The following is a 22,986-nucleotide window of genomic DNA, read 5'->3' on the forward strand; positions in this document are numbered from 1 at the left end:
AAGGCTTACACTTTACAATGAAGGATTCCTTTTGAAAAAAAACATAGGATAAGTGAATGTTTTGCTCTGATAAATAGTTTTAGCATCTGATGGTGGTTGTTTGCATGCCGTCTCCAGAGCTCATGGTTAGTTATGGTAAGGGTTTGCATTTATATAGTGATTTTCTAGTAACATTTAGCAATTCAACTACACCCAATTAACTGTATGATAAAACTGTGGATGTGATATTAATTGGACATAACGTGTATGTATGTGCCTTGTAAATCATCACACAAAGAGACATTTCAAGCAGTTACAAATATTTTATAGTCAAAAGTTAACACTGTCAAATATGATTGTTTCTGTATTCGTCAGGTACAATATCTGTTTCAACCACATTTCTAAAAATCTTCTTATCTGTTTTTAAAGATAACTGGTTAAGTATGTAAGTAATAAAATATATAGTTGATACAATGCCTACATAAACAAATGACAATGAATACTCTGTGGTAGTGGAAACAACATGAAAAAAACACTACTTTTACGTCTCCTTTCTCTTCAGAGATTTTAGACGTATCAAACTTGTCAGCCTTTGGTGATGAATTTTCCTTTTGCCAGGCTTCTATTTACTTTTTTGTCAATCCAGAGAAAAATATCTACAGTTCTATTGTAAAATAATTTTTGAGATAGTGTATTGTAATGGCACTGCAGTTGACTTTTATTTAATCTAAGTAAATGAAAAAGTAAGAAAAAATAAATGAAAAAGTTTCTGATCAATTAATTCCAATAATGTAATATGCACTTTCGTGTATTGCTATAATGGCAACACTAGGCCTCTCTGGAAATCTTGTAAAATAACATGACCCAACATATATACTACACAAGTCCTCAATGTTTCTTGCTTTGCTCATTTAGCCTCACTTAATGTTAATGTTGTTATAGATTCAAATATAAATAGAAAAAATCACAGGAAATATTTAAATATAATATTTTGTCTGACAAGCAATGCTGGGTGATTGTAATGTACAAAATGAGCACTGTGCAACAGTTTAAAATCACATAAATGTGTATTATGACTTCTCACAGTATGAAAAGAACCATAAAATGAAATTACATGATTATTTGCTTTTCAAAAACTCAACATGAGAGTAGTACAGGAGTACATAAGGAGTGTGTAGACAAAATAGCACAAACTACTGCAGTTAATCACACTCGCTCAATCAAAATACATCATGTTGTATTCCAGGGGGTTTATGGTTTTCGTCAAGAACACAATGGGATCAAAAGATGCGTTCATTGCTTTCTGGTTAATATTTACAAATCAGACTTTTTGCATCACTGTCAAAAGAGATATTTACTCAGTTCATTTCAAGCTTGCCATTCTTGTTTGTTCACAGGCCTACACCTTTGTGGAGAAAGTGAGGATTCAGTGTGGATCTGGCAACCCAAAACAACCACTGTATTCATGATCCAGTTTTAAATCGCTTTTATGTATATGTACATGTGCAGCATTGTCATATCTTCCTCAGAGTCCACCATGCTTACAATATTCCTATAATTGAGTTGCTTGATGAGACAAAAGAAGCTGAAAGGTGATGACTGGAGATAAAGAACTGCAGTGGTTTGCCAGACAGCTTGCATAGAGTAAGCTCCAGTCGTCCATCCTCTACAACCTTCTCCTTTAACTCAAGCGTCCAGAGATCCAGAAAACTGCAGAGGGGATGATGACTTTTCCTTCTTATAACTTTTACAAATGTATTTCAGTCTCCATTTTGCCTATCATGAAAATGTGTTTTATATTTACTACACACTCTATCATACTACATGTTTGTCCTTTGGCAGTCATAAGGGAGATGTGTAGCTTAAATTATCTAAAATAGCCCTCAGTCAGTAAAGACAGTAACAGTCAACAGACAGATTACGAGTTTACAACTAGACCCTTTATGTCGGAGCATAAAGGGACGTGTTCTCACAAGAAACCTACAGTTTTATCTACAATCAATTACATCATTACTATCATAGTGAAAACTTCAAATTAAAGGATATAAAGTTAGGAACTAGGTTTGAAAGGGATCCCTGTTTGTCACACTTGAATCTTCAGCAGTTGACATCTTAAACCCCCTTAAATCCCCCCAATCCTTAAATAAATGTGATAACTTCCACAAACATATAATCCATTATATTGTGGTCTTATTAGAAGAGCTGTTGGAGTTTTTGAAAGTGAAATTAGGGGTGTGTTTGGGTGTGATTTCCTTTTTTCAGAGTGGTCACACCTCGGTGCTGATGGCTCGGGTGTTGGTGTAGAAATCGGGGAGTCTGCCTCGCTGGGTCTCCCTCAGCAGGGAGCCTCGGATGGTAGGCAGCGGCATCGCCAGCGCCTGGTTCTCATAGTGTGTGGGCATGTAGGTGATGCGCTCGCCACCGTTGCGCATCTCGTCAGTGGTACGGATGTAGAAGGGCGAGTCATAGGGCGAGCAGGTGGGGCAGTAGGTGCGTGGCCCCCCTGTGGGTTTGGTGGGGTCGGAGGCTCGGGGCAGGTCTGGTGCTGACATGGACAGCGGGGTGATGATGGACCCGTCCAGGCCGGAGACACTGCAGGCGTTGCAGGCAAAGTGTTGCTGAGAGATGGAGCCGCTGTCAGACCCATTCTTCTTACAGCAGTAGTACTACAGAGGGGAAAGTCCATCACAGTCAGACAACACAACTAACTGCACTGCAGTGTACCACTCTACAACACTGAGGTTGTTATTAAATGCTATCTCAGTTTCTTGAAACAACTACAAATTTGAAGATACAATGAAATAAATTCCAATAATAGATGTAATCAACATGCTTTAAAAATGTGTTTCTTCATAATAACTGCCCTTTTAAAATTACTGGAATACAATTTCTACAATGTCCCTAAAACAAAACAAGCTGCACGGACTAAGGCTGAAGTTGTTGAAATAAAACTAAGTAAGTTTATCAAGGTGGGATTTATTTGTATTTTGGTTTACTATTACTATTGTAATATCGATTAAAACAACTGTAAACTACAAATTCTTACTGAATGTTCAAAACACAATTTCCATTTACAGTAACTGAAATAACTAACATGTATTGCTACCAATAATGTATGATTATTTTTACATATTTGATGACCATCTTCCAATTTGATACAATATGTATAGCTTACAGTCTCCTATAAGGTGATATGTATATCATATATATATATATATATATATATATCTACATGTGGCAGAATGATTCATATTGAAGTGTGATTTGACTATCTTTGAACACAAACACACTGAAAGAGTTGTACCTGGAGTCTACAGTAACAGAGCACAGCTATGATACACAGAAGTATCACTGTGGCCAGTATTCCTCCGGTTATGACAACAGTTCCAGCTGTCATCCGACCAGCTCTCCATTAAACTCTGACACAGGCACAGGAAGTGACATCATTAACAAGAGACGCCAGCTACAACAGCAAATTTGACTTTCAATCAAATCATGCAAAGGTCAGCATCAGTAAACACAGACGCAATGTGCTGGAATATGTTTTCTCTGTTAGAACGTTAATAGAACAAACTCAAAAGGTCATTCTATAATTATGTGTAGAGAATTATGTGAAGAACATGAAAAGTGTCTTTGATACAAGCATGCATTATCGCAGGTAATACAGCAGACAACTCTTCTAACTGCAAAACTGAAACTGAATCATAAAGAAAATGTATATTTATATTGATAATTGTAAACCTAATATACTTTTTATACCCTCCACAGGAGGTAATGTTTTTGGTTTGGTATGATTGTTGCATGAGACGGATAAATGGAAAAACTACAGGCACAATTTTCATGAAACTTGGTGGAGGGGAGTAGCATGATTCAAGGAGGAGATCATCACATTTAGAATTGGGTCCTGGTTACTGGGCGGATTCACAATAATTCATATATAAAACATGCATTTACCATGAGGCATACATGTTACAGAGTAAACCACACTGTTATTATCTGTTGTCATACTCACGTTCAGCAAAGTTGCTTAACACCTGAGGAGAGAAAAAAGGTGGTTCCTTTGACTTATATATAATAGAAAGGCAGGAACACAGACAGACAGACAGACAGGCAGGCAGACAGACAGACAGACAGACAGGCAGGCAGGCAGACAGACAGACAGACAGACAGACAGACAGACAGACAGACAGACAGACAGACAGACAGACAGACAGACAGGCAGGCAGGCAGGCAGGCAGGCAGGCAGGCAGGCAGGCAGGCAGACAGACAGACAGACAGGCAGGCAGGCAGGCAGGCAGGCAGGCAGGCAGGCAGACAGACAGACAGACAGACAGACAGACAGACAGACAGGCAGACAGACAGGCAGACAGACAGGCAGGCAGGCAGGCAGGCAGGCAGGCAGACAGACAGACAGACAGACAGGCAGACAGACAGGCAGACAGACAGGCAGGCAGGCAGGCAGGCAGGCAGGCAGGCAGGCAGGCAGACAGACAGACAGACAGACAGACAGGCAGACAGACAGGCAGGCAGGCAGGCAGACAGACAGACAGACAGACAGACAGACAGACGGACTTACATCAGAAGAGTGTTTAAAGGTTGTACGGGTGAGGAGAAGTCACATTAGAGGTCAAAGGTGAGAGGACTGCCACACTATATGAACATATCTGAGGAGAGAGGAATTGGAAAGAATAGTATTATATAAAAGTATAAGCTTCAGTGAAGAAGCTTTACACATATTCTCCACAAGGTGGCGCAGATAGAACAGACAATAATCTCTCACAAATACATGGCAAAACAGAACTCCACTAGATACAGTAATGTCTTTGAAGGATTAGGAAAATGGCCACTTGTTCTCCTTGCCCCGACCATTCTCAAGTCAGTAAAAATGTAAAAGACCATACCGAATCACACAACAGCTCCTAAGATGTGCTAAAGATCTCAAACGCATGTATATGATAGTGCTAAGAGAAGCTGAATTCGTTTTTTCATTCACACACAAATGTTGACAGTCTGACGAGAAGTAAAGGAGGCAGTACTGCAGTCTCAAACCATGTTTCTGTCAGAAAGTACACTTGCCTTCAATTATTTGTAGGGACCAAAGGGGATGGCAGCCGACAGATTTCTCTTAACATCATTCATCATAACTCTCTCCAGTGCGTGCAACCTGAAACTCGGTACACCAAACTATTTTTCATAATTAATGCCAGCGCGGTGACTTGTACTCCAAATGGAAATTAAGTCACCGCTGTCACCACGTCATCCCTAACTCAGACACAAAATAACATATCTGTTTTTCTTCCTCTTTACATGTTGCTCTGCAAGCTCTTTCAGGCGAAGTTGGTGGTTAGATCAATTTGAGTTCACTTCATTTGACAAACTACAGAGAGAAATGAGATATGTTCATCAGTACACACTCACACAGTGTGCTGCTGAGTGCAGGCAAAACAAGCTGGATCAGACACTACTGGGTCCAGATTAGAGCAGTCTTCAATCCCCAATACTGCCTGAAGAGACTGATAAGACTCTCTCACACAAATACAAAACTCAACAAGGCAGACATGTAGTCATGCATCACCACATAAATCAGTCAATCCTAAAAAGTATGTTTGAACAACAACAAGGCAATTGAAAGTGCTTTACAAAAAACATTGAAAGCACCAACACATGCAAAATAACTCACTATAAAATGACATAGTACTGTATACATCATATTAAAGATAACCGCTCATGTCTTTAAGGATTCACATATTTAAGGGGTCTTTTGATCCAATCATATATGAGCTCCTTTAGGCTATAGATGTATCTAAAGAAGTTGCAAGCATATTGTTGTTGTCTTGTCTTTATAATGCAACATTTTAGGCATTGAAGCAGAATACACATTTTTCAATCCCATCATGTTCAATGTTCAAATTACATCACTGACACCTGTCAGTCATCTCAGCTGGTTTACAGCATGTGTACCCTGAGGCTGTCAGTGTTGCTGATGTTTGTAAATCTGCCATCTTATATATATTACATCTTGATACACTATACTAACGGTATGGTGTGTTCGATTTTGGGACGATGCAGTATTTGTTGTTCATTTGAAAGACAGGTGAAAAACGAAATGTTTGATTGGTTGCCAACCTTGACAAGACCCCAGAGGAAACAATAAGAGTAAGATGAGTGCTCAACTATTTTGGTTTAGTTTTGGTCTGAATCAATTTGTTAAGATAGCAAATTGAAAGAGCTAACATTAACACAAGGAGAGTGCAAGAGATATCAGGGATCAGGGTTTCTTTTTTTTTAAAAGCTTTTACATCTACTATCATTAGCCATTTGTATTTTGAGATGTATTTATTTGTTGGAACTCTATTATTTTTTCTTCCAAAGTGTTTTGGTTTGTAGGCAAAAAACCTTCATGCTGTACAACTGCAGGTTTCCCATATGCTGTTTTTGGCAAATCAGAGTAATGGGAATATCTCCCCCTCTCTCTCTCTGATGGAGTGTTCCCTCTGGACTCTCGGCCATCAGTCTTCAGGAGCAGCTGAAGGACCTTGACTGCCCCGGAGGATTTTTACAAGATTGATTCTTTGGATCTTAAATTGCTCAGACCAGCAGTCGGCCAGTGTCAGTCTCTCCTCTACAAAACACACCACAAACACAATCCATGCTTGTAACATAAACGCCACAGGTCCCATCCCAACAGTGTTTGTTTTTGCATAACAAAGTATGTTTGAGAAAGACACCAACCTGCTCCCTCATCGATGTAAGCAGAAATGTGAAAAATTATAGAAATATTATTCAATTTTGGATAAAGGCTTATTAAATGAACTTTGAATCTTCCTTGGAAATGAAAGCAGTCAGTCAAAATGTTGCGATCAGAAAACCATAAACAGAATAGAGAAGTATATTCTTATTTAATCCTGGTTTTAATATTTTTGAAATGTTTGATGTTGTTCAGAAACGGACTTGTCCAACCAAAATGACAAAATAAAAAATGGTGGGTTGCTTTTGCAATGCTTTTGAGTCCCAAAAAATGTGGATAAGGTAAATGGAGGGCTGAGAATTTTCCCTCCATCAATGTCAATCCATGCCCTGAACCTAGAGCAGTGCTTGAAGATGTGTTATTTTTAACTTACTACATTCTAAGTGAAATTATTTAGTTTTCCTGACAACTTCAGGTGTTGATCCCAGCAGCAGCTCAGACCCAGAGCCAATCTACCTAGGCAATAATCCAAATAAAAAAACCACAAAATGTCATCACATATTTTGGAAAACCTCCATTTTGTCATCTAAACTCCACGGCTCTATAGTTGCTGTTGTGAGCGGAGAGAAAACAAGTGGCACATCCAAATGGGATTCATGGTCACAGTTGAAATGTAATTTGTCTAATCCTGTTATCTGGCGTTCCAAAGGCTTTCCTCTATCTGTTTCCTCTCAAACGTCTCTGTTGCGGCCCGGCGTGGGCGTCTGTGTGTGTGTTTGCATGTAAGTGTGCATGTGTGTTAGTTCACATGCGTGGATGTAAAGTTAATACAGTTGGGGGTAGGTTAAGACATTGTGGTATTTATTTTTCATAAAGATTATTCAATGTCAAGGTAAAATTAAGAGTACAATTACAAAACAAAAATCCATAATCTGTTAAAGCTCCACTGGGAAACTTCACACAGTGGCAAAATTAAATTACAGGATGAATGTTTGGATCAGTTTGATATATTGTTGTAAGGGGATGACAGCAGATTGAAAAAGCTTACTCATCTGTAAAATCACTAATGTTATTTGAAAGTAATATTAGCTGAACTTCTCCTCTGTAAAGGTGTGGGCACTGTCCTTGGTGCTGAAGTGCTGTTACTGGAAGCAAAACCTTCTGTGTCTATGCTGTTTTGTCCATGTTGTGAACCCCACAAATGTATGAAATGATTAGGCAGGGTGGATTGAGCTGTATTGCACTAACTGTGTGGTCAATTGCTTTGGTTTTGCAACAAAACATTCAGATTATCTTCTGCACTTGCCAAAGTTGGTAGTGGTTTGTTCCTGAAATGTTACTGTTTTCATTTGCAACAAAGTCACTTTAGTATAATGTAAAAATGCTTAAAACGCAAAAAAATCAGTACTGTATCAAAAAGTGTAACTACTTTCCGGCTGCATGTTTTTGATGTAATAACGCTTCAGTGATAACTACATCAACTTCGAGAATGCTAAAGCTTACATGTGACCTTGACAGCCTTCTTAATGTACTGAGGGACCTATAGGAGCTAAACCAGCCGTTATCACATCTTCTCTCTTGAGCTGTTGCAGCAGTTACGGCCCAGTGGGCAGAGATTGATGACACTGAACATTTCAGTTCAATTACTTGATTTAGCTCGAGGTCATTTGGGGCGAAGGATGCAATGAATGTGAAGAACCACTCCCCAGAATGATCCTCTTGGCCCTATAAAAGTACATGATCAATACAGGCGGTAAAACGCCTTTGCCCCTGTGAGGATGGAGAGAGATAGGACGACAGAGAGTTGGAACACAGTTTCAGTCTTTTTCTCCGTCCAATCTGGACCATGTTCTGATGCTGTATAGGCTGCTGGCAGCTTTATGACTGGTGTACTTTGTGCAGCTCTGCAGGCTACTGTACTCCAGCCTGCCAGCTCCTGATTCAGCCTTTCTACACACTTGCTGTGACTCAAGGTGTGTTGAATACCTTCACTCACATGGCAGGCAAAAGTTCATTAATCACGGTCCATCTGTAATTTCACACACGTCAAATTCAACTTCCTGCCTTTCAATATAGGCCTATACTGCTCCTATCACCAGAGTCCTAGGCCAGTAGGATGGCTGTGGGCCCAGCTGACATCCACTGCACCATGACTGCTGTAAAAACCACAGCCACTGCTGCTGCAGATTCTACTAATATTGTGACTCAAAATGAACCTTCTATGATCACAACTAATGCAATAAAGTTTCATTTTGACAAATGCTGCCACTGTTCAAACTTTAAATATGCCTTTGGTTGAATGTTTATAGTATATCCTAACTTCTCCTTTAGATAAAGGCTTCCAGTTTCTTGATTATTTGCATTAAAAATGCTTTAACGATATGATTTGTATTTGACCCAATCAACTGTTGTCTTAGGTTGATATGTATTCATTTCTAGCACTAGAACATTTTTTGGTAATCTGCAGAAGGTAACTATAGAATTATATCTTCTTAACATGTGCATGGCTGTTAACAAATCAGAGTCACATATCCGCTGTGACACCAAATGCATATTAAACTATTAAACATTGTCTTAAAATCCATAAGCTGAAATAATATCAGTGAAAAAGTTTCTGGTGAAAGTCTAGGAATAAAAACCCTTCTACAGCAAAAGAGTGCCCTTATGCAAGGCATTGTACTTGTGTAGCTGCGGCCTGTAGCTGGGGCCAACAGCAGTAGGTTGTGAGCTCCCAGGTCAGGTGACTTGTACATGTATGGTGCTCAGCCAATTTCACCAGGATAAACTTCCCCAAACACATTTAGACATTAAACAGATATAGACACAGCAGCCTGCAGCAATGCTCAGCAAACATGAAAGGTAAAGCTGCACTTGTGTTTCTCATATTTGATTTTGTTCAGACAGGGCCAATACTCTAGTCTATGTATCTGATATTGACAGATTGTTTTTCACCGTGTTAGAAAGTATATTAGGAGATGTTTCTGCTGATTTGTCTTTAAACTGTTTTGAACGTCCTTTAGATGCTTACTCAAAGAGGGTTAAAACATTTCCAGAGCCATTGCTATTGTACACAACCCTTTGTGAAAAAGAGAAGCACATTGTGAGAAGGGACAGCAGATACCAACGTTTTCAGTTCAACAAAATGGTGTTTAATGCACACACGATTGCAACAGTGGAAACAATTCACATATCAACATTAAGAGACAAATAATATAATGAGGGCTTAGCTCAAACCTACAGAGTCATTAAAGTTTACACAGATAATGTAATTATAATATTAGTTTTCCTTAAAAAACTGGTCTTAGCGACATTTCTCTCATCATGACTTAATAGGTAGACAATCATCATAATCCATAGTCCACTTATTGCCATGTCTATACCCACTGGGTGTCGTTTCCAGCATGCCTTAGGTACAAAGCAATGTCTGAACATATAGACACACATACAATCAGAACCACAGCTTATTAAAGAGACACTTAAAACCCTCTGTACATCTGGCCTTTGCTGACCTTCAGTGGTTTACCTTCTCACCTTCCAGCAGTGGTATATTACATTACATTGCATTTAGCTGACGCTTTTATCCAAAGCGACTTACAATAAGTGCGTTCAACCAACAAAATACAAACTTGAAGAAAACAGAATCATATAAGTACATCAGGTTTCATAGAGCAAAAACATTTCAAGTGCTACTCAACTGGCTTTAGGTAAGCCAGTCCTTTATTAGTATATAAGTGCTTTGTTAATAGTTCTATTGCTCGAAGTGGAGTCGAAAGATATGAGTTTTCAGTCTGTTTTTGCCGATGGGAACTTGGGTCCCCTTCGCAGCGAGGGTGCAGCGAGCCGTTTGGTTGATGCAGAGCGGAGTGCACGTGCTGGGGTGTACGGTTTAACCATGTCCTGGATGTAGGAAGGGCCAGATCCATTCGCAGCATGGTACGCAAGTACCATTGTCTGGAAGTGGATTCTAGCAGTTACCGGAAGCCAGTGGAGGGAGTGGAGGGAGCGGAGGAGCGGCGTGGTGTGGGAGAATTTAGGAAGGTTGAAGACCAGACGAGACGCTGCATTCTGGATGAGCTGCAGAGGTCGGATGGCACATGCAGGTAGACCAGCCAGGAGGGAGTTGCAGTAGTCTAGGCGTGAGATGACGAGAGCCTGGACCAGAACCTGCGTCGCGTTCTGGGTCAGCTGGGGACGTATCCTCCTGATGTTGTAAAGCGTGAATCTGCAGCAGCGGGTTGTAGCAGCTATGTTTGCAGTGAAGGACAGGTTGTTATCTAGGATCACACCCAGATTCCTTGCAGTCTGAGTCGGGGAAACAATAGAGGTGCCGATGTTGATTGTTAGGTCAAGAGTGGGACAATCTTTTCCCGGAAGGAAAAGCAGTTCAGTTTTGTCAAGGTTGAGCTTGAGGTGGTGAGCAGACATCCACTGAGAGATGTCTGCTAGACAAGCAGAGATGCGTGCGACGACCTGGGTCTCTGAGCGGGGAAAGGACAGAATTAATTGGGTGTCGTCAGCGTAGCAGTGGTATGAAAAACCATGCGGGCTAATGACAGATCCGAGCGAGTTTGTGTACAAGGAGAAGAGGAGGGGACCAAGAACAGAGCCCTGAGGGACCCCTGTAGTTAATTGACAAGGGTCGGACTCCGACCCTCTCCAAGTAACCCTGTAGGTGCGGTCTTTGAGGTATGAGGTGATGAGGGAAAGTGCAGAGCCTGAAACTCCAAGTTCTTGGAGAGTGCGAAGGAGGATCTGATGATTCACCGTGTCGAATGCAGCAGACAGGTCCAAAAGGATGATGACAGAGGAGAGGGAGGCTGCTTTAGCAGTGTGCAGTTCCTCAGTGACAGCAAGGAGGGCAGTTTCTGTGGAGTGACCTGCCTTGAAACCAGACTGGTGCGGATCCAGAAGGTTGTTCTGATTGAGATAACAGGAGAGTTGTTTAAAGACAGCGCGTTCAAGTGTTTTAGACAGGAACGGGAGGAGAGAGACAGGCCTGTAGTTTATAACATCAGACGGGTTGAGAGTGGGTTTCTTTAGGAGAGGGTTTACTCTTGCCTCCTTGAGACTGTTTGGAAAGTGACCAGAAGTTAGAGAAGTGTTGATGAAATGGGAGAGAAACGGTAGAATATCAGGAGCGATAGTCTGAAGGAGGTTTGAAGGGATAGGGTCCAGAGGACAGGTGGTAGGGCGGGCAGAGGTAATGAGGGTAAGAACCTCACTTGGAGAGAGAGGGGAAAAGGAGGTCAGTGTGTGGGTGAAAGGAGGGTCTGGTGACCCAGTGGTGAGTAGGGTTGGGAACCGAAACTCGGTTCCAGATGAGAACCGATAAGAAAATGCCGGGTACCGGGTACCCATACAAAATACACAATTTCGGTTCTGCTTAACGGTTCCTAAACGCGGTAGACCCTGTATTCCAGCGGGTCCGTCTGCACCGCGGTGCTGCGGTGACCCGGTGGAATACAGGGCGGACCTGGAGAATCACAGAACGGCCGGTCGTCAGCGGGCCGTTGACGGCCGGCTCGGTACGTTGACGGCCGGCACCACCCTTCATTTTTTAAAACGGCATCATATAAATTGCGCTGACAGGCGACAGAGGTCCACAGTTGCCCCGCAGCGATGCTCCACCGCCCTCCCGTAGACATTTCACGAGCTCAGTCACTTCATAACACCAAAGATAGGTCGCGGTAAACACTCTGAAGTGAGGCTCCACTACACTAAAAAAGAAAAATAAAAGGCAAAGTGTAATGCCTGTTAATAGCTTGCCACAGGCATAGCTCAGTTAAAATAAAGCACAGCTATTGTGCAATACATTTGTATTGCATGTATATTTTTTAGTAACAATTTCAGTTAAAGCTTTTAAGAATAAATATATGTTTGTTATCTAAACGTTTGACCTCTTTATTTTACAATTTTGGAATCGAAACGGGGAATCGATAAGAACCGGAATCGATAAGCAGAACCGGAATCGAAATCGGAATCGATAAATTTCAAACGATACCCATCCCTAGTGGTGAGTAAAGGTGAGTCAGAAAAAGAAGAGCGAATATCATCAACCTTTTTTTCAAAGTGGTTAACAAAGTCGCTTGACAGAAGGGAGGAGGGGGAAGGGGCTTTTGGAGGGTCCAGGAGGGAGGAGAAGATGGAAAATAGTTTTTTGGGATTGGAATAGGAAGATTGGATCTTATCTTGAAAGAAAGTGCTTTTTGCCTGAGAGATCGAAGCAGAGAAAGAGGAGAGGAGAGCCTGATAGGTTAGGAGGTCGTCTTGGTGTTTGGATTTCCACTGTTTCCGCTCTGCTGCCCGAAGGACGGTTCTATTAGCACGCAGTGCGTCATTTAGCCAGGGAGCAGGAGGGGACTGACGAGCCTGCCGAGATGTGAGAGGACAGAGAGAGTCCAGAGAGGATGAGAGAGTAGAGAGGAGAGTTTCTGCAGCAGAGTTTGGAGGTAGGAGTTGGAACGAGTCAGAGGAAGGGAGGGCTGAGAGCACCGATGAGGCAAAGGTAGAGGGGGAGAGGGAACGAAGGTTACGGCGGACAGGTGCAGGATGAGAAGAGATTAGTTTGTTATGTTTGGAAAGGGGTAGAGAGAATGAAATGAAGAAGTGATCGGATGTGTGGAGCGGGTTTACAGAGAGGTTAGAAGTAGTGCAGTTCCTTGAGAATATGAGATCAAGGACATTGCCAGCTTTATGAGTCGGTGGGGACGGAGACAGTGAGAAAGCAAAGGTGGTTAACAGAGATGTTAGTTTGTCTATCTTCCCTGTCTGGAGGTTGAAGTCTCCGAGAAGTACAGCGGGAGGGCCAGTTTGAGGGATGTGTGAGAGGAGATTATCTAATTCCTCCAAGAAGTCCCCCAAGGCACCTGGTGGACGGTAGAGAACAACAATGGTTAATTGTATAGGATGGGTTACTGTGACGGCATGGAATTCAAAGGTGGAAGGAGTGAAGTTAGGTAGCTTGAAGAGGGAAAAGCTCCATTTGGGAGAGAGCAGGAGATCAGTGCCACCTCCTCTGCCAGTGGGTCTGGGTGTATGGGAGAAGGAATATGCTGTGGAGAGAGCTGCTGGGGTGGATGTGTTGGATGGAGTAATCCAGGTCTCAGTGAGAGCAAGGAAATCCAGAGACTGCAGGGAAGCGTAGCCAGAGATGAAGTCAGCCTTAGGAACAGCTGACTGGCAGTTCCACAGGCCGCCTGAAACTAGATGTTGGATGTCAGTGGAGCATGTGGGATAGACGAGAGCAGGCCGGTTATATCGATTACGAGATACACGGGGCCAGTGATAATTGCGAGAAGACACATGAACAGGAATGGAGAATACACATGATTATAGCATGAGGGGCTAAACAACCAAATACAAATAAAACACCAGCGATACTTAGTTCAATCAAAGTAGGATTTGCCTCCTCTTTGCCACCCTCGTGACTCCAGCAGGACTCTATTGTCTTTGTCAGTCTTACTCCAGCAGGACTCTATTGTCTTCGTCTGTCTGACGCTGACGCTCCAGGAAAGTGCTACCTAAAAATGGACACCTGATTGCTGAGTTCTCACAGATGTGGGGCCACGCCCCTTTAATTAGTTAACTCTCTGCAGCTGGTGGCCCTCAAAAGGAAATCTAGACTGGCTCCCTCCTGAGTTGCTATTGTGTCTTTTCAGTGGCCCAATGGTTTTACAATTACATTAAACCCTAAGTTATAAAGTTATGAGTTTAACCCTTAATACAGTTACACCTACTCAATAAAGCTTAGTATTCTACGAATGTTTAAATCAAAGTTAACCCTAGCAGTCAGTTAGTTCAGTTTTAAGGTTTCAGTCAAATTACTTGTCCCAAGTTTCTGCCTGACAGATACTGTAGCGGTTTTGAGATTTAAAATCACAATTTCAGTCAGATCAACTACAGAGCATTTATACAGAGTACACACACTGAAACAGAGAAGTCTAAAGACAGAATGTTACTCACACAATTCTAGAAGTCACCAGTTGTTATCCTGTCAAAATCGAGTTGACACTATACAATATATCAGACAGAATATCCAACTCTTTACACTCCGATTCCCTCTAATGCCTGACATTGCCTCCATTCAACGCCTCCAACCAATTTCTGTAGCGAGGGGATTTCATTTTCTTTGACCAATTAATGCTTTGGTCACTAGAGACCAAAGTATGTCCCTGATTTTAACAGCATTTAAAGGAAAATCTGATGGTAGCCATGCCAACATACTGCTTTGATGGTTGGTGTTAAGAGTGGAGTGGAGCAAAGTAAAAAAACACAACATGGATGTAGCCAGCTTTGACCGGACAAATTCGAAGGTCTGGACGAAGGAAAGTGATGTTGAGTTGTACCCTATGACTCTGTGACATCACTGTTGGGTGTGGTTATTGCACATTTAATCTAAACTCATGCATTTCCACAGCATGTTACGTCATGGCTTCAGCAAAATAAAACTATTTTAGTGTGGTAGAGCCATTCATTTAAGGACTTCAGACCACTGATTACTCAGACATTCAGTTTAGTTCCCAAATGTCCTGTTGTTGCAGTGGTGGCTAAAGGAAGGGGGACAATATGCAGTAGAAAAATACATAAAGAGACAATCACAATCGACTGCCTCTGGCTTTGTGGGGACAGTTTTCACCACTGAGCCACTGACTTGCTCGCACTTCAAACTGGAAGGCTCAAATTGATTTTCTAGTAAATTTATGTCCAGTTTAGAGAGATTCCCATTGAAGAACTTGAGCAGGAAAAGGGACTTGACGGAGAACATGCATGCGGCTCTGCGCCTGCCTGCTTTACGAGGTTTGCAGAGGTGTCATTATGGCTGCTCAGCTCCTCCTCTGCTGTGCTGTGATATGCCAGCTTCTCTTTCACACTTGGCAGCATAGCAGCATCATTGAACGCACACCCAGTGCAGGGCAGCGGACAGCCGGGACGCTGTAATTACTGTTCCTCCATTCTGCTGGTCAGCACGGCAGCCTCATAAAAGGAAATGAAATGGTCCCGCTTCTATCTATGGGGGAGTAATGTACCAGGAATATTACATTAGCATACATTCACATGGACATTTTATCTGTGACAGTTAATAAAGTGAGGGAGCACAGCCACAGATGACAGGGTTGGCAGGATGAATGCAAGGCTGCTGAGGTGCCTTGCTCAGGAGCAAACATAAACGTTAGGGTTTAATGAGATGTCAGCTTTCTCTTAGGACAGTAGATTTTTTTTTTTGTCCATAAGAAATTAAACCACCAAATTTTGAATTAGCAATTTTTCTTTTGTGGCCACTTTACTCTAATGGCAGTACATGTTTACAGCTCATTTCTTTAAATATATATTACTAGAGGTTGTTAACTTTAAAGCACTATACAATGTACATGACACCTAACTACTTACTGTAGCAGTTAATCTATTTAAGTAAAATAGATTCAGGTGTTTTTCTCTAGGGTCTAAGGATCAAACAAATGTTAATGTACCTCCACTTTTATATTCCTTGAATAATGTTAAACTAAGGCTGGGCGACAGAGAAAATAAAAATAAAAACACAATATTTACGACCAAATACCTCAATCTTGATATTGCAACAATATTGAAGGGTGGGCTTTTGGTGCTTTAATAAATATTAACACAACAATATTGTTGATAAACAATCAGTAACGTGGATAAAAGGACTTGGTGGCTAAAGCTAAATAATAGAAAAGCAGTCTAGTGAGTTCAGACAATGACATCACTTTCCTGTAATGCAGCTATTGAAACAAAAGGCAACGTGCCATATTACAACACTTACAACACAACATCTAAGACAAAGAAAATAGGTCTCATCAGAGTCATCACCATATCTATATGATATCAATATATTACTCAGCACTAAGTCAATGATGTTGCAATAAAACATTGCCCCCTAGAACAGTCGGTCTGCCGATTGTAAAACTTTCACCAGTCAAGTCTTTGTCATTTCTCAAGCCTTTCCACTCATTTCTCAAGACTTTCCCAAAATTGATGAATTAGAAATAAACCAGCATGAGCACCACTTCCTTTTCCATAAGCCGTACAATAAAGGAGTAGGTGTGAATTTGAGAGTGTAACTCAAGGACATTTCAGCACATGGCTGTGCAAAAAAACACCTCACCTATGACCTTCACCTCACCGGACTGTAACTAAACCCTGCCAACAGCCGGGCCGACACACAGAAGGAGAGAGGCTTTCAGGACAAACACTGGCTCAGGTCCCCTCTCATCTCTCTGCATTAGTCATTTATGTTACTGTAATAAACAACAATTTGAAAAAAATAAAAATTCAGAAGGTTATACAACAAATCAAACAGAAAGGTTTGACACCGCATCCAACTCTTTCCATTAAGCAGCCTTAACATTCTTTTGTTCTGAGATAAATATTACCTTGTTGCGCATGGTATGTCTCCATTCTTTAACAAAAACAAACTAAATAAAAATGATTACGATCACACAATAATAAATAATACCACGTGCAAGTACAAATAAATGATATCTTGTATTGTGTTTATAAAGACATTCTGATAAATGAATGAGACGAGGACAGCTGACACAAGGGGCAGCCAGTGACTACGATCATATAACGAAATATAATAACTTCCAGTTGAAAGTGTTGATGTCAGCACTAAGAAGTGTGATATGTTTTATTCAGACTGAATATATATTTCAGCACATTTTTCTTCCATGTTCACTTCAGGCCACAGGAATATTATCTGGGTCTTGTAACCTCAAACTTTTCTCCTTAATATTCGCTTGTGCATGTTTGTGAGCTACGGACCGTATTGCAGCTCGCTCTGGGTAAGGGAATTAGAAAAACTGCTTTTTGCAAGTGTAAATGTTGGATTAAAGCTTCAAGCAATGCTTAGATAAGAAGATTGCTACAGAAAAGGGCATCACATTGAAAAATGATAACAATTTGCTTGTTGATAATGATGATAAAGGGATGGAAATGTACAAAAGAAGATGTTTAAACTATTTAAATACAAGGGAAGGTTTATTCCTTTAACAAGAATACAAATATTCACATTTCCAAATGTTTTTCTTGCACATAACCTTTTTATCAATCTCTATTACAGCAAAGAAAATGTAATTTGGAGTCAGTCTGTTTTACAAAACACAAGCTTTTCTATGGTAAGCGTTTTTGTTCGACAATGTCCATTTGTGTCTTTGTAAGAACACAGAGGTTTGTATTTGTCTGTGTGCATGTCTCACGCGTATCCAACTGTATTTGAGTATGTTAATGGAGATGGGCATCATTTTAAGTGTGTGCACGCTTTTGTTGTCAGTCTGAAAAAGTCAGGAATTGTGTCTTTATAATTGTGTGTATTGTGTGTTTCTGATGAGTCACCACAGATACAGCAGCCAGCAGCAGAAGAGCAACGTTAGCAGATAACAGCATTTATGTTCCAGAGGCCTGCGGCTCTGCCAACAAGCCTTCCTCTCGCTGGCCTCATCCTCTCCCAGCTTGGCTTCGTTCACATCTGCACGCTACACATCACCTCTCATTACGCCACAGCGAGATTCACAAACCTCAGCAACTGAAAAACAAATAATACCTGCTCAGGCTTACCTGATGCTGGCGAGGGCTAAAGTTGTTAGTATTTACGGTAGTAGCAAGGCTTAATGTTGATTCCCCTTGATCTAACAACAAATCCTTTCTCCAGTCGAGATAAACCATAAGGTTTAATGTCTAGAAGGATTCTCACAGTATTACATCATGGTGCAGTGAGATAACCACCTCAAAAAAATATTATTCTTATAATAAACTATTTCAAACATTTAAACATCAGCTGTGAGCTTTTTAAAATAATTCCTAGGATAATTAACATACTAGGTGCACACCCACGCAATCAGACACTAAAACACAGACACACACACACATATATACTGTTTCCAATACGCATAGATAAGCGAATATACATGGTATGAGAACCGTACATTTTGATACAGCTATTCACTATACCATTCTAACTCTATGTACAGTAGATTTTAAAGCTGCATCAAAATCCACACAGACCTACATGTTCTTATGATGTCATTCATATATGGCAGTCTGTGTTTAACACATCCATGGGTAAAAGTGGCTGATAAGTTATCTTCCTCTCCCAGACACCATCCATAGTGAGGAGACTGAAATCTGTTCTTCAACTGAAGCTGGTTGATCATGGCAGATCTTGAGAAAAGCTGCCTGACGCTGAAAGCAGAAGCTGGAGTTAAGTTTCCTGTCCTGCTAAGTCTGCAGTGCAGTTTGGATACAGCTTGTTTCACCTTTTAAGAGTGACTACAGTACACCCGACTCACGACTGTATGGGAAGAAATACCGATCTGGCAGCCAGGAAAACCTTCAGGGCTTCTCAATAATTCACACAGCACTTCTTAAACACAGACTCTCTCTCAGCTCCCCCGCCCACCATGACCACGAACCAACAAACACACACAGCACACACACACACGTCCACTACTGCCACCTCTTAAAAACACTTTTCCATGTTGTCCCAGAAAATACATCCATTGTAGTGTCAGCAGAAGGAAGCAAGACATGGCTTTACAACCAAAAGCAGGCTGAGTACACTGCCTCCAGAAAGCCTCACAGACAGGATGGGAAGTGAAATGTGTGACTTTACCACAGTAACAGTGCCCCTACTTTGATTTAAAAATGACTTATTTAAATTCCTCAGTGCAGATTTCTGTGATGATGCTGATATTTTATTTACACTACAATATTGTTGTCTCCCAAACATTGCCCAGTAAGCTTCAGGTATTTTTGCCAATGCTATGTGGACATGCAAGACTATGGCTCAATCTCAACAGAAACATTAAAGCATAATCTGCTTGACTAAGATTACTTTCACCAGCCAGCCTTGCTCAATTTGAGATCTTTTCATGTATTTTTTAGATCCCGACCATGACTTAGACATTTCAAAATGTTGGAGGAACATTTATCCATTACATTTTTTTAATGCAGTTGGTTGTTCGAGGCCACTACTCAAGGTCTGCATAAGGACAGAGATAATGATTACAAGGCTTTATAACATACAACATGTGCAGGCTAGTGAAGAGCATATTGCTGCCTTTGGCCATAAGCATACCAGAGAGTGTATTTGTCCAAAAGGTTTTTGAAACTGTTTCTAATCAAGGTCACAAGGTCAGCTTTCACTGAAGGTAAAACGTAAACTCATGGGCCATGAGGATTCGTCCGAGGTAAAAAGGCAGCCTGGGTTAACTGTTTGTTAAATTAAGGTTAATCAAATATGTAGTATGCCAGCCAGAGAGGCTATTACAGAACAACTTCGCACTGGCAGACTGAATGCATCTAGCTGTCTTTCGTTTAGTGTTTTGAACTGTTGGCACAGCACACCATTATACATGTTGTCTCTTGCTGCTGTGTTAGCTGTGACAGGCCCTGACTGCAGACTCCTCTGGGAAATCAGCCCACTTCCTGTTGTATCACAGCCACTGGAGGTGGAGGAATTAAGAAGTGTGTGTGTGTGTGTGTGTGTGTGTGTGTGTGTGTGTGTGTGTGTGTGTGTGTGTGTGTGTGTGTGTGAGTGAGTGAGAGAGAAAAAAGACAGGAGGATATAGAGATGCTGCTCTACCGTTATTTAGTCAAGCTGTATTTTCCCGTAACTTCCTCTGTGAGAAATGGGTCAGAGCAGCACGGCACCTGCTGCTGGCTGTTGATGTGGAAGATCAATACTCTTCACATATTTCTACTTTAGCTGCAGTGTGCACAGAGTGAAGGAAGATTTAACTTGGCAAGGTTTTGTTATGTATTTGTATAAAACAAACCTGCTTATGTAACACAAGAAACCAATTAACTACATTTGCATAATTCAAACAGTAACAGCTGGGTGATATGTTATATCCAATTTTACAAGGTCTAGTGAGTTCAAAAAGTATAAATTCTGAGTTGTATAGCTAAATGAAATAACTTGTAATTGCTTCAGACTGTTTGGTTATTATGTTCCAAATATATTGATAATTGCTCTTCATTTAGAAATATCTAACATCTTATACAAGCAAGCAATTCTTAGGGTTTGAATCTGAAATACAGTGAAGCACTTAAAACGTAACCCTTTTTTTTCATTAGCATTTGAACCCCTGATGTGTGGATGTTTTGCTCAACTCAAATGAATGGAATATAATTTAAAGACAGGTGACCAAAGTGGATATTGAAGCAGAGTGAAAGAAGATCACAGCAGCAGGAAAATGGCAAAACCCCAGACTCTAGCAGCTCCTGCTGAGCTGCTCCACTGTCACTTCCTCTCCTCTGGCAGCCTTAAAGGCACATTTCACTTTGAATTGAAAGAGGAAATCAATTGAAGTCACTAATCTCTATGCTAGTCACTTTGTACCTTTACATTTGCAACTGAGACGGACTCTTTCATACCAGGGTCCGGCTCAGAGAAGTATGTGCCACCTCTGACAAAACCGGAGCCAATCCGTCACATGTAACACACATAAACCCCCATCTCCTATTTTTTTCACAATTGCACATACCTGATCTGGTTACATGATCCATTTGTAAAACTCAGGCTTATCCTGTTTGACCGTGTAAAGCCAGCAGCATCCTTATCGCAGCAGGAGGGGAGGAGAGAAGAGAAGCGCTGTGCATGGGACTGCGGCGGAGGAACTTCTCCAAGGATGAGTCGGAGTCCTGAGCGCACAACGCCGCTAGGATATCCTAACAATCCCGCGGTGGGACCAGCAGACTAAAGGTCAGAGGGACGACTGCAGACACAGCAGATACCAGCAGACACCGACACACGGAGCATAGCCACGGTACGCCACCGGAGATATGAACACTTAAGGACGAGGACAACACTTCAGGATAAGCGCTTTTTACGCGCATGTAACCTGTAATACGCATTAACCTTCACACACAGCAGCGGTCCTTTCGGGACTCCGAGAGGGCAAACAACCATCAGGTAGCTTTGAATCGCTGAAATTCAAACGCACACATCCAACAAGTGAGAGGCGAGGAGACGATATGACGGAGTCCGCTGCTGGGTGGACTCGGAGGAGGCGGTGGGAGGAGAGGAGCCGCCCCACATCACACTATCTCCCTGGCAATGGACATGATATGGTACAGGATACTAAACAAATGTGTGGAAACATAAGGTTATTCATATTGTCTTAAAATGGCAAAAACAATTTAGAAAGGTCTCACGTTTGGCACTTGAAGTTCCACTTAATCTATATAACCATACTATACCAGACCACAAGAACAACATGTACACAATATGACCTTTGAGTATTGTTGATTTATTAACATGAATTAATACTATATTAGATAAATATATAATATACAATAACTAACTTGAATATGAGCCCACATAGGGGCATAGTAATAAAAAATGATAGCAATGGCAGAGAATGTTTTTAACAAGGTGTTTAAAATTAATAAAGGGTGAGTATACATGTTCCTAAAAGGATAATAACCTGAATATTATAAATTATGGTGTTCAGGATGTTCCCGTTAGAAAAGGATGCTGAGTAATTTGATTATGCCTTGCACACAGTAAAAAAAAATGCTACAGTGAACCCCCCCAAATACAGATGGGCTACAGTAATTGATTTGCCCTCAATCATGGTCCCTTAATCTACTTACTGTTGCAACCAAGTCAAGGCAAATATCGACAGAGAGGAAAGGCCTGGCGGGCCAGACAGGTCTGTGCTGCACCACAACACTGAGACACTGATAGACTCATAATACTGAAACCAGGGTCCAACTGGGAAGATAACGTTGTAGGAAGTCAGGGAATTTGGTTTGGGGCTCAAACAACACTTCAAAATGAAGTATGTATAAGGCTTCAACAGTCAGGTCAGAGAGGCAATATACACGGCACATTGAAAAGAGTTATTATTTTGGTGTTGGTGAAATTTTAGCAAAAGTATAGTTGATTTTACTCTTGAAAGACTCAAATCTCTTTTATTAAACTGAGACAAATATCCGAGTGTGGAAACGATGCGTCTTCAAATCAGACATGGTAGTGGTATTGCAGTAACACTAACTCTGAATGTTTTACACCGGCACTGTAAACCCGAACAGTACTATAACTCGTAAGTATTGGTACTGCAATCAAAGCCCACGATCACTTTAAATGAACAATGAAGGAATACGTTATTTTAATGACTATTGCTGTTTAATTTCATGTGGATCATAGTTTCTAAGAGAATATTGATATCTGAATTATAACTTTGTGTGAACACGTTGTGTGAATTGGGTGCAAAATCACACAACATGAACATAGGGTCTGCATACAGCGCTACGTTACCATGACAACACACACCCCATCCCTTTAACATGTCAACACA

General features: G+C 41.1%; 1 protein-coding gene across 1 annotated transcript; it reads right to left on the reverse strand.

Annotated features, from left to right (window-relative positions):
- Positions 1–287: 287 nt before the first annotated feature.
- fam163a (family with sequence similarity 163 member A) lies at positions 288–21,635 on the reverse strand. Its single transcript, XM_034209856.1, has 5 exons — positions 21,169–21,635; positions 4,556–4,643; positions 3,992–4,013; positions 3,284–3,398; positions 288–2,645 (listed from the first exon to the last, which is right to left on the reverse strand). Exons 4-5 carry the CDS (start codon positions 3,374–3,376, stop codon positions 2,247–2,249), a joined length of 492 nt encoding a protein of 163 aa, XP_034065747.1. The 5' UTR covers positions 3,377–3,398; positions 3,992–4,013; positions 4,556–4,643; positions 21,169–21,635; the 3' UTR covers positions 288–2,246.
- Between the last annotated feature and the right edge of the window lie 1,351 nt (positions 21,636–22,986).

The sequence above is a fragment of the Gymnodraco acuticeps genome, unplaced genomic scaffold, assembly GCF_902827175.1.
Source record: "Gymnodraco acuticeps unplaced genomic scaffold, fGymAcu1.1, whole genome shotgun sequence".
In the NCBI taxonomy this organism is placed as follows: Eukaryota; Metazoa; Chordata; class Actinopteri; order Perciformes; family Bathydraconidae; genus Gymnodraco; species Gymnodraco acuticeps.

Bases quoted from the DNA above. Each gene is read 5' to 3' on its own strand.
- fam163a (XM_034209856.1), bottom strand. From the start codon at position 3,376: ATGACAGCTGGAACTGTTGTCATAACCGGAGGAATACTGGCCACAGTG. The intron at 2,646-3,283 runs GTACAACTCTTT...TCCCCTCTGTAG, and splicing joins TCTGTTACTGTAGACTCCAG to TACTACTGCTGTAAGAAGAA.